The 12,143-nt window shown below is 40.9% G+C and overlaps 1 protein-coding gene across 4 annotated transcripts in view; it reads right to left on the bottom strand.

The window, feature by feature from the left end:
• Positions 1-12,143, bottom strand: part of bcar3 (BCAR3 adaptor protein, NSP family member) — a 49,798-nt gene that overhangs the window by 4,172 nt on the left and 33,483 nt on the right. For 2 of the 4 annotated variants that reach the window (XM_007887135.2, XM_007887134.2), the window contains exons 6-9: positions 3,954-4,082; positions 1,966-2,414; positions 1,071-1,171; positions 24-679 (exon numbers count right to left, since the gene is read on the bottom strand). In XM_007887135.2, coding sequence (XP_007885326.1) covers positions 24-679; positions 1,071-1,171; positions 1,966-2,414; positions 3,954-4,082 — 1,335 coding nt within the window. Of the gene's footprint in view, positions 1-23; positions 680-1,070; positions 1,172-1,965; positions 2,415-3,953; positions 4,083-9,129; positions 9,366-9,593; positions 9,658-12,143 lie in introns of those variants that run through there. The other 2 variants (XM_042335408.1, XM_007887136.2) reach the window with 2 other exon arrangements.

Consider the following 12,143-nt stretch of genomic DNA (forward strand, 5'->3'; position numbering starts at 1 on the left):
ATTCACTCAAAAACAGTTCTTACCTGGCTGTCCACTTTAAGGATGTGTTTTGCAATAGTTTTGGGGTCAACGTTGGCAAACAGTCCTTTGACGTGCTTGATCACTGATGTTTCCAGGGGCTTGTTGTCAGGAGGAAGCATCTTTGAGTTAAAGTCATTGGGTTTAAAACAGGAAACGGTTTCAAACACTGGTTTAAGGAACACAATGGCTTCCTTCTCTTCCTTCCAGTTTTCATCTGCAACAGGAATCGTGGACTGGAACGAGCTTCCCTCAGACATGCTGAGCATAGATTCCGATTTTTGAAAGAGGGGTTTTACTGGCTCTTCAGTTCTTAGTCTTTCTACATAACCGTTCTGTTCTGTCTTTGGCCCATCTATGGGAGTATTAGGCATTAGTTCAAAGCAGTTGTCTCTCTCGGGGTCATTCGCTAATAAAGGCGAGTTTGGCATTCTCATAGAGGGTACTTTGCTGGGTTTTGGTGGTGGCTTAGGGCAGAGTTGGCTGTCAGAACCTCTAAGTGCTTCACCAGCCTGTGTTTCCAAAGTGAGCCTTCGGACAATCGTTGGGCTAAGTGCAGGCTCGCTGCCGGTCCTGAACACTGTTGATTTGGTGTGAGCATTTCCTTCCATGCATGGTTTTTGATGTTGCTGTGGTAGCTGCTGATGCTGAGCTTTTGACCCTGTGAATAAAGCCAGTCACGTAAGTCATAGAGGATATCATTAAATAAAAAACTTCAGTTAAATAATTTGTTGAGTATTAAGTATTTAGGTCAATCGTGGATTGATGAGTTATTGGAGATGTAATATGAAACTCAGAACAATAAGATTCTTAGGGTTTTTTATTTGGTGGGAGTGTGGAGTTTCAAAAGGCAAATCACAAATTTTTTTCTACTGTTTTTTAAATTCTAAAATTCCTACATTCAAGTTTCCAGCAAGAAATTTAGTAAGTGCTCTACAATAAAGTTTGAGCGTAAATCTAAGCTGGATTCCTCTCTTTAATAAACCCTTTGAAGAGTTCGATATATCTTACGTAGATGTGCCAACTGAAGCTATGACTAATGCAAAACTCACCCAGAGGAAGGTAACTTTCAGACTGATGTGATTTCAGAGGTCGTCGTTTATCTGGAACATAGTCGAGACTTGCAGGTTGGCTGCCACTCTTGTCTTTATTTCTACAGTAACAGTAATAAAGAAAGATTCAAACACTCAATGGCCTTTGCCTTAGAAGTGCTTTAAAACCTGGGTAAAATAGCTCTTGTCCAGCCATCATGTTACATGCAAGCAGTCGAATCATTTAAACTGAGTATAAAAACATAAATCCACTGAGTGGTGGTGATGGGGCTTGAGGAATTCAGAGGAAGGATTTTAAATTACATGGAAAATAAACATGGCTATAGAAAAACAAAATCAATTTAACCTGCCGCATAACCTCACTTGGAACTGCTACGAGATCATTAATCTTTAAAGGTTAAAGGTCGCACAGATAAGCAGCAAAGCTGGAAAAAAGCTCAGAATCAATAATTAACAATGTGTGGCTTCCTTTTAACTGGATAGAGTCCATTACGTCAGCCAGGTTTTGGAGCCGTTTATAGGGCAAAGACGAATTAACAACAAGTACATGAGAAGGCAGCTTTAAAGGGTCAGAGCACAGTCACAATCTGATACCCAATAATAAAGAGCATATAGTAAGTACTCTAATCTTGCAAATACTGGAAAAAGTAGAACACATTTTGCTGCACCTATCAAAAAGTGTATTAATAGTGGTTTGAGTTTACCTGTTCCCACCCACAACAGCTGTGAGGCTGTAAATACGCGAATGAGACAGGGCTTTTATTTTAAAGCTACAGACACACCAGTTTTTTTTTTTCTGTACAGCAAGCTTTTGTCAAAAAAGTACCTTTAAAATGGAACGTTGTCTGTGATCTGTTGTGCTGATGAACTATTTCCTTCCTTATGAGAAACCTACCTTAAAAGACTTCCCGTTGCTAAACTGCGTTCCTGGGAGGGCCCATTCGACATATTCAAGCTCAGTCTCTTCGCTAGGTCCAGCTTTCCATCTGATGAATAGACCTGCTGATGCTGTTTGACACAAGCAGACATTCCATATTTCTCCTCAATGCATCTTAGTGGAAGAGTCCGGTTTATAGGCTGAAAAATGATTGCTCCGGTGTGCTCCGTTAGTGCTTTGCGATTCCCCACGTAGCTACGCACCAGTGCTGGGACACTGTCAAAGCTTTCTCGCTCAAACTGATATTGCACTCGGGAGTAGCCTTCGTTCAGTCTGACGATCACTTTCTTGATTTTAAAATGGTGAGGAATGTTTTTCCACTGGCAAGTCAGCACAAAGTTTCCAGGGCTGGAGAAAGAGTCACGGATCAAGAAGTCTCCATCTCTCTGGATAAGGTTCTCTGCCACCTAGTAATATGAGAGTGTGATTGGGGATATGTAGAATTTGTAACAATAATAATCACAAAGCTCTCGTATCACAGCAGTTTATAACACAACCTAGTTTAAAACACTCCGGAATATTAAAATATCAAAGGAGATCACAATCTTTCATTAATTGGAAATGAGCTACAGATCAGCCATGATCTAACAGAATGGCGGAACATGCTTGAGGGGCTGAATGGCCTACTCCTGTTCCTATGTTCGATTAGTTATAAAATCAGTTCATCTGTGGTCTCTATGGCCTTCACCTCCGATGCAGTTACATTTATGGTTGAGCACACTCAAATCAACTAAAGTGCAATGTGAAGAAGAAAAATAAGTCAGAATTGTGCCGTTATTTGCCTTCACTGCCTTGCTGAAAGTGGCCCGGATAAGTGACATCTGCATATCTGTATTCTAAGTATTAACACATTCTATGTCAACTTTAACCACGGCCACAGTGCACCTTAGTGTTGCTCCTTCTCTTATATTTGCTCTTGCAGTTGGGTTGGTGCAATGCTTCAGCCAACCTATGTGTGGGTGGGTGTGTGGTCTAACACGGTAACACGGTTATTTCCTCTATGTGGAGATGGACACTCTGCTGCATTGTACAGCTCATCATGATCCAGGGAGAGTCTAAACATTTAGATTGCTGACCTCGGATTGAGAGGCCAGTGTTCATTCAACTGAGAAAGTCACCTGATTGTACTGTATTTAACCATCTGCATAGCACTCAAAGCTATAGTGCCCACTTTAATATTCAAATGAAGTGCCTCAACACCGTAAATATTGCAATTTTCACCCGCAAAATATAAAATACAGTCAATTCATTTTACAGTATATTCTGGCGCTTTGAGACGTGATAAGGCGCTATAATCCAATGCGAGGATTATTATAAACCACATAATTTATGGATATTTAATTTATTAATGAGGTCGGCAATCAGGAGCCGACACTGCAAGTGAACAAGCTCTGTTCAGTCTCCACTACACAAGAGGCAGCCCATCTGCAATGAGGCCTGTAAATCTGCCTTTAATTCTGTCTGTCCAGCGTCTTGGGACGTCCTCCCAACGTGAAAGGCATGAAACAAATGTCATTTTGTTGTTTGTAAAGTTAGTGTCAGGTTCTGTTACTTTGAATGCCGGAGACTCACATGTTTGACATTTCAAAGTGTTTCATTGATAATCATAATTCTGGGTACATTCTGGGAGGGGGGGGGGCTTGGCTGCTTTAACATAATCATGATTTTAGTTTAAGATAAGAACAATTAAGTTGCGAGAGGGGCAGCTCTGGGGAGGATGACCTTATCTTCTGTGTAAAGGGATACAGCAATCTTTAAAGTCAGGGCTAGCCCAAGACCATACGGGAACCACCAGGGCGGTGGCTGGAGGACAGCAGTTCTACATTCCTGCAGGATTTCAGCAGGGCCTGTGCACTGATTGACTTGAATGTTTAACAGCCGAAGTGAATGAGAAAGTAAATGCGACCTCAGGATGAACAGTTGGTGCTGAGCGAGAGAGTGCTTACCTGCCCAGGGACTCGGCCATGATACCAGGCATGGCTCCGTGGCTCCTCACTGCTGGACTTTAACTCTTCCTCCAATTCTTTCTTCAGCTTTTCTGGCGTTGAATCCATGATGTATCTTTCCTTTGAAAACTGAAGGAGAAGTCAGACAGATCAGTTGTGCGCACATTAGAGAAAATCTGGCTCCATTCCTGCCAGCCCCGCTCCCACTCTCCACTTTGAAATTACTGATCGAAGTCCCAGAGGATCGCTCAGCTGCAGTTTCCCACTTTGCAGCCTTAAACCACTCTCCACCTTATTAATCTTAAATCAATAACCACAGGATATTGCACTGGGTGACATTGTTAATGATTACCTGTCGGAAATATCCTGGATTCAAACGCTACCAAAGTAGCCAGTAACTGCTCAGTATTCTCTTACAGGGTGGCATCTGTTACTAAGCTACTGATGACTGCTTTATTTGGACTTTGCTGACTCACTTATATAGTTAGAATTCAGTGACAGAAAAAAAATCATTTCCATGACTACATGTTTTGGGCACATTGATATATTCTGTAAGCAAACCTAAGTAATTGCTGTAAAGATACATTTGCTCAGCATCCACTTATCCATGATTTTGAGTTACTTGGAAAAACATATGATAAAATATATTATTTCCATCTTTTTTGTTCCTTTGTTCTTTATGGGATGAAAAGTGCAAGGGGTGAATTATCGTATGGTCGAGAATTATGCTCGAGGCCAGTGAACACTTATCTTGTACTCTCGACCACAATATTCAACCCCGTGATAATTAGCACCAGTGATTAATATCAACATCATCACGAATGACCAACTATGACATTGCACTTTGCACCTGATATTCTCTTCTGTGCATCTAGAACTCGAAAAGCTGATTCTCTGCGATAGCCCCACCTTCTGATCACAGTTCATTTCAGAAGCAATCAGGGAAAAATACACAAATTCGAACCTTGCGGAACAGGTTTCCAGAGTAGACCGACCAATGAAGTCGATGGCATAAATGTTCTTGTACAGTAGCACCCTCAAGTGGTCACATACATTCTCTCACACACACGCGCGGCAGGTATTATGTTCTAGCTCTGGGAGTAGTGTGGGGTTGGTGGCAATTTCTTTTAATATATCCTTGTCTAGCTCTCTCCCTTTGTAATACAAGGTACACATTGAATTACAGCAACCTTGGGAATTTTGAGCAATATATAGAATCAAGGAAGCGGTCCATTGCTTTTCAACACAATTATTACCAGTACACTAGAGGACAGAACAGTGTCCAATATTTTCTAGGGAGTACACACTGAGGATTAACAAATGAGTTTATGTAAGAATGTCATAGCTGCTGGACTGTTAAGGACGTATTATTCAGAATAGTCGATGTTACAGAGGAGAATGGTCAATCCAAGTTATAAATCAACAGAGTAACAAAGGGCATCTTATCAGCTGGTCAGCGCTGTCAGACATACAAACGTGGGCTTTTTTAAAATCTCTAGATATATCCAGTATGCTTTATCAGAAGAAGCTAATTCCAGTTACTAGAATACGAATTCTTAGACTGCTTCTAAGATTACTCTCTGGTGCTGAGGTTTAATGGAACCTGCCCAGTCCTGAAGACAAGCCAAAATGTGACACAGATCTGCTGATCTGCTCCAACATGTGGGTCGACTCAGCCTGTTGGCCAAGTGGATTCTGCGAGTGTATGTTCTCAGAGGTGAGCCAGCTGTAAGGACTGTGTCTGCTTTAGAAAGAAATGACTATTGACTAACAAGAAGCCCAAATATGAAATAATCTAAAGTCAGCAACCTCACTACCGCCCCCACAACATACAAACCAGAGCCTCTATAAGATGAGGAGCCTCCAGAGCACCACCCCACACTGTCCAGTACCTTGGGACGTCCTCCCGACGTGAGAGTCTCTAATACAAATGTAACTTGTTGTTGTATTTAATATATTTACAGGCAATTTGTAGAGTTGCATTGGGATGAATTGTGGTTTGGTCTCCAGGGTTAACATATTAATGGCTTTATTTGGTGGAATTCAATATCAAGTAATCAAAAGGGTCCATTCTGTAATATGACCAAACAACAAGAAATTAGAAACCGTGAGCAGACAGTCACATTGTTTTTTTTAAAAGCAGTGTGATTTCTGTTGCTCTCAGGATATACAGCTAACAAGCAGTGGCAGGACTGTCAACACTCACAGTAAAGAAGGCGAGAGTTCATACTCTTGCTGAAATACAGTTGAGGCACATGACTACCTGGTCACGAAGCAGCAATATATCAGTGCAAACAATGTCAGTTATGCAGTGTCTTCATTTTAAACTATGACAGACATGAGAAACATTTGCTAAGTCTATGATTGCAGAGATTAAAGTCACTGTTTGCTCCTCCCTTTTTTGCATTTCCTAACACTAAAACACAGGTTTAGAACCAATGTATTAGGTCTGGTTGCACTAGGCTCACCACACGCAGGGTTAACTACAAAGTCATTGGAAAAACCTACAGCGAAATCATCAATAAAATAGCATTCAAGGCATCTACAGTCTGACACCCCTTCAAGCGCAGTATGGAGCCCAACTAAACTACTGTGGAACACATCTGCAAAACAGTAACGTTTGACAAGTGTTGAAACTGAAATTCAGTGCACCTGGTGAGCTGGTCTCACAGTGCATCAAAAAATATCAAGGTAATCCCACTGACTTCAAAATATAGTACGAAGGGGAGGGGGTAGGGGGAATCAAAGTTAATCTAAAATAGGTGGCCTGCTGTGGGTCTGAGCAGACACATGCCCAATACGTTCCCCTATTTTTATAATCATCATAACATGTGGTTAGTAGTGCTCACCACACATGGCTTTTTAATAGTGGTTCAGCTGCAGGTAATTGCCACTTTCAATACACAAATACAGGCGGAACTTCGATCCAGACTAGAAAGTCAGACACAATAGAAGTCAGCAGCGCAGAATCGAGTGTCTGGCATTCTTGTTTCAGCAGTTGAATGTTTCCAACGTGATGTATGTTCAAAACTCCATTAAAAATCTTACCATCCTTGAACCAGGCAGTGACAGTGCATTTGCACGTACGTTAACCTGACACACTCGTCACTGTGCCAAGGTTACATTTTAGTTTGCCTTGTTCCTGTTTGGGACATCCTCCCGACGTGCAAGGCGCTCTATAAATGGAATGGTGTTGTTAGGAAGCTATGGCATTCAGTAAGTACTCTGTATCTTGCTAACCCTCATTTCAGCTTTGGTTTCTACGTCATCACATAGAAGATACATTTGCTTTAATTCAATCTGTACATTGTGGCTTTGATGCACAACTGACATTGTCAACATAACCTCACTCTTCAAGGTGAACAACAGCTCATCTTTCTAAATCATGCCCTCACCCTCAGTTTCCCCACCGTATCAGACCAAATTAACCCTCAGGCAAATCCTTTATTTCAATATTGGCAGGACGGTAAAGAAATGAACATTCCTCAGTTAATACTTTTGCCTGGAGACTGAGGGCCCTATAAAAACACATGGACTTCAGATTAGCTTAAAGTCTGCGCTTAGGAGTTCCACCCTGAGACTCTATCATTACATCTGACCACTGATGGGTTCTCTGGGTCTCGCCCTTCCTGTGCATACGAAGCTAAACTTCACAGAGATTTTCCTTTTGCTGCCATACAACGTCTTTTACTCTCGTATAAAGTCTTCAAGCTCCAGTTGGCATGAGGGAAGTCATTTAAAACTAGCTATTTTTCTGCATCACTGAGAGATGTTTCTGTTAACCTTATGGAACACAATAGTGTCCCAGGCAGCATGTACATACTTCCCAACTTTAAATTCACTCCATCTGGGATTTAAGACTCGGATATGTTTTTAGCTCAATCACACTTGGCTTTCAGATCTAAAGCCCAGATAACAGAGATGAAACGACCAGAGTTTACCACAATAGCAGCAAGGTCAAAAGATGGAACGTAGAGGAGCAGTTTTACACGTTACTGGCCACAACATGCAAGCTGTCAGCAATAATCTTTCTCCTGGATGATGGCACTGATTACAGAAGCTTAATGTGGTCCAATTTTGCTGCTGAACCATAATGCCAACTGCACAGAGCCTTGCTGACTCAGGTCACGCTGTTGAGCTATTGATTTCCTTTAAAAAGGTCCCTTGCTCTCTGTTTGCTGGATCCCCTTTAAAAGCCCAGCAATGTGCTAGCATTTACTTTTAGTTCCCAAGTCATACACTAAAAGTGCTGCCAACGCAAAGCCTCGAGGCCATTCCTTTCCACATAAATCACAGAACCTTATTTTCAGTGCAAGACTGGTTCAGTGCAATGTGCATGGATAAAACTCACTGACCAACACAGCGTGAAACTCTTAATCAAACGCGGTGTGAATTGTCATTATTTGTCAGTGTTTTGTTACTTGTGGATGACAGTAAGTCATATGCTTTTTTTTGATATTTTCATAGTTCACCAGGGGTCACTCCTAAGCAAACACTCTTCTAACCCCAGACAGAGCCCATCCAACACTAAACACTCTTGCTCTCACCCATGAGAACAGCTGGCTCAAAGTAAATGGAAAATTCCCATGACAACAACTCAGTTATTTTAAGTATTAAACATTCATGCCAAACTAAGCATTGTACATTGCCTAATATTATACAGCTAAACAAACTTTCTAACCCCAGACACGCAGAACAACAAAGCCTGTGTTCGTTCAAATTAAATTGAACATTTAATCGAGCTTTAAACATCCAAACATGTAAAAATATATATATTTTTTAAAAAATCAATGATTTTCAAGGTGTGAGTACATGCTGAGCAGATACGAATTTCTATCAAAAAATCTAACAACAAATTACATTTGTATAGAAACTTCCACTTCGGGAGGATGCCGGATAACAAACTGTCAAAAGATATTTCTGACATTAAAATGTTCCTGTCTTTAAAATATTGCCCTCCCTCCTCAAAACATATGGCTGGTTGTTGAATGTTAACTGCTGACAAGATTCTAAGTGCATTAAGGGAAAAGAGACATGTCTGTATCATAATAGCACTGTTAACGTTACACAAGGTACATTTTATCTTACTGAACTTCTAATGCATCATTAATTATACTAACATGTGCATCACGGTTACAGGCTACGTCTAAAATGGAAAACACATTTAAGTACGTACCTTGACTCCAATGAAGGAGCTTCTGTAAAAGCAGCACAAAGCTGCAGAAAGGGTTCTTAAAATACTGCATCTCTCCGTCATGTTAGAATACAATCAACTCCGTAGTAAAAGGAAAAAAGCTTTTCGGTTTTACAGCAGGACTGATACAATACAGAGTGTTTCACACATAAAGGCCAGATGTGTGCTTCATGGTGTGCTTCTTAGCTCTTCTGTCCACATGCCTGCCTCGACTGCCTCTTAAAGAACACAATCTGTCAGTTCCCACTATATCCTGGCATGCTATCCCAAACACTCCATGTATGGAAAGCTGGAATCCTCATGTGATCTTACACTCTGACAAACACAGTCTCTCAACCATCTGGGACCAGCCTAAGCCCAGAAAATTTCCAGCCCCTTGTAATTATGGTTCAGAGACCTCAGCTGCCACACATTTGCTTACTTACTTTATAATGGTTGTAGCTTACCTGAAAGATCTTCATTAAAGGGGGTTTCATTCCCTCTCTACTCACAAATCCTTACACCAGCCAGAATAGCCTGCTGTTAAATGCTATGCAAAGGGGAACAGCTTTTATATGTGGGATTCAACGAAGACAGATACCTCAGCATTCTAAAAGATTTACTCATCTGAAAATATTTAGAGAACGCCTTCAACATACCAACTCCCAATTAAATAATCACTGATATGATGTCCTGTATAAGATTTTTAGGATCCAGTTAACAAGGTCATTAGATAAAGCAAAAAAAGAATTGTGTTGCAGATATTTATGGCCACATTTCATGCGATAGTAGTTACTTAAAAAGATGATTTGTTACACCAAATAGTGTCTGTAGGAGAGACAACCCTTTGTTACATGGGGCCCCTATGGAATGCAATGATCTCCTGCCAAAAGAGTGGGCAGGCAACCAAATCTCTCAGGTACTTGAGCGAGCAGGTAAAAGGTGTGCTCAGATCCTTTCCATCTCCCCCCCAACACCCCCCACACATACTTGCACAACATATTTTAATGTGTCTCAGCAAAAATTATCGTTCGTGGGCATTTTAGTTGCTCTTCTTCTGTACTTTAATCTTCTGTGCTAAGGACCGCGAGAGCCCCCCGAGAGCAATAAATAAAGGTAGTTTCCAAAAATTCTCTATTGTGGGGATTTGCCATTCAGGTGGAAATTGCTCAATTGACAAGAGATTGCTGCGGGGAAGGTATTAGGTGAAATATTTTCAGATGAGTCAGACTTTTAGAATGTTATGGTGTCACATATTCCTACATATCAACTGGATCATGGACGTTTATATCTACTGTATATATAGATGTGTGTATATATATATATGGGCAACATCTGCAACTTGTCATTGGATGGCTTGGCTCAGTTGGTAGCACTCATCTCAGAAGGTTGTTGGTTCAAACCCAATGTCGGGGCTTTGAACTCACGTAGACTAGGCTGACACTTCAGTGCAATGTTGGGGATGCACTTTGTTGTCAGACATGCTGTCCTTAGGATGAGAAGTTGAACTGAGATCCCGTCAGCCTGACTGACATCAAAAGAAGTGAGTTTACTAAATGCAAGGATTATTATTGGTTTCTCCTGAGCAACAATCCTCCAGATAAAAATTAGTCACTCACTTTGTGGCTGTTTGTACTAGAAACAGGAGCAGGCCATTCAACCCCTCGAGCCTGTTCTGCCATTCTAGAAAATCATGGCTGATGTGTAGGATATTGCTGTGCAAGTTGGTGATCAAGTTTGTCTACAAATACACAGTTGCAGTAAATCCAGTGAGTGCTTTGAGACATTTCAATAACTCGATAAGGCACTGAATCAAATGTAAGGATAATTATATTGTTGGTAAAATATGGGTGTGCGCTGACTATATTGTCCAGGCCTTTCAAATGCTGAGGCCAGGATGAGGTAGATACATGCAGTGCACTTGACTTAGACCTTGAGCGCAGACCTGGAGGGCAGAGATTTAAAAATAAAAAAACCTCAAGTGACTCTCGAGATAAAATAGTTCTTCCTCCTCCTACTACTCCTCCGCTTCTCCCCCATCACATCATACAGATTCCTGACACAGGCAGCCGATGCTACATCAATTAATAACTTTAAAAAGTAAATGGATAAGCATATCTGCTTGAAAAACCAAAATTAACAAACACTGTGTGAGACAAAGTATTTCTGTGATGGTCTGGCCAGGAGGAGAGAAGGAGAATGTTACTGACTATTATGACAAACTTCTCAACATTGCTTTGTTGACATCAACCTTTTCAAGCACCGGTGATCAACAGTGATCAAGGATATGAAGGGACATAGATGTGACAAAGGGGCACAGAGGTGTTGAAGGGACGTGGAGGCAGACACTACAAATGAAACAACAGCTCCTGATTTTCTAGCTTTTCACAGAAAGTCAAGTGTTAATAAGTGCCAATATATTTAAAATTCATTCCACTCGCTCATCAATGATCACCAGGACTGACCATCTCTGTTTTGTTCTGACCAGATATGAACTTGACAATTATTTATAAATCTTAATAAAGATCATCTGAAATTCACAACACAAATATTTGATTATCTAAGATGGATTCTATTCAGCTACAGAGAACCGAGGCATGATTTCAGAAAAATTCCCTCTTAAGTACAAGATGAGACAAAAACCTCACGAAAATACTGTTCATTTTGTGAGATCCTGNAAAAAAAGGACATTTATGGCTTACTGCCATGGTAACATTGAAATGTTTATTCCACACACCATACTAGTGGTTACTGTTCCTAAACACACTGGGGATCATACTGCTCATCAAGAGCTGATAAAAGGGTCGTTTGAAAGTGGATCAGATCAAGATCTGAGCTTGGATCGCTCTGCAGTTTGCTTAATTAGTCCTCTTTCACTTCATTTCAGTTACCAAAGTAAACTGTGATAACCGAATAGATGGACACACCCTTATCATTACACAGGCATGCGTGATGGGTGTAACAGGAAGTCTGATGAATTTGAGGATGAAGTACGCTCTATCTTGTGTCCAGCTCCA

Source organism: Callorhinchus milii, unplaced genomic scaffold (assembly GCF_018977255.1).
Source record: "Callorhinchus milii isolate IMCB2004 unplaced genomic scaffold, IMCB_Cmil_1.0 Scaffold5, whole genome shotgun sequence".
In the NCBI taxonomy this organism is placed as follows: Eukaryota; Metazoa; Chordata; class Chondrichthyes; order Chimaeriformes; family Callorhinchidae; genus Callorhinchus; species Callorhinchus milii.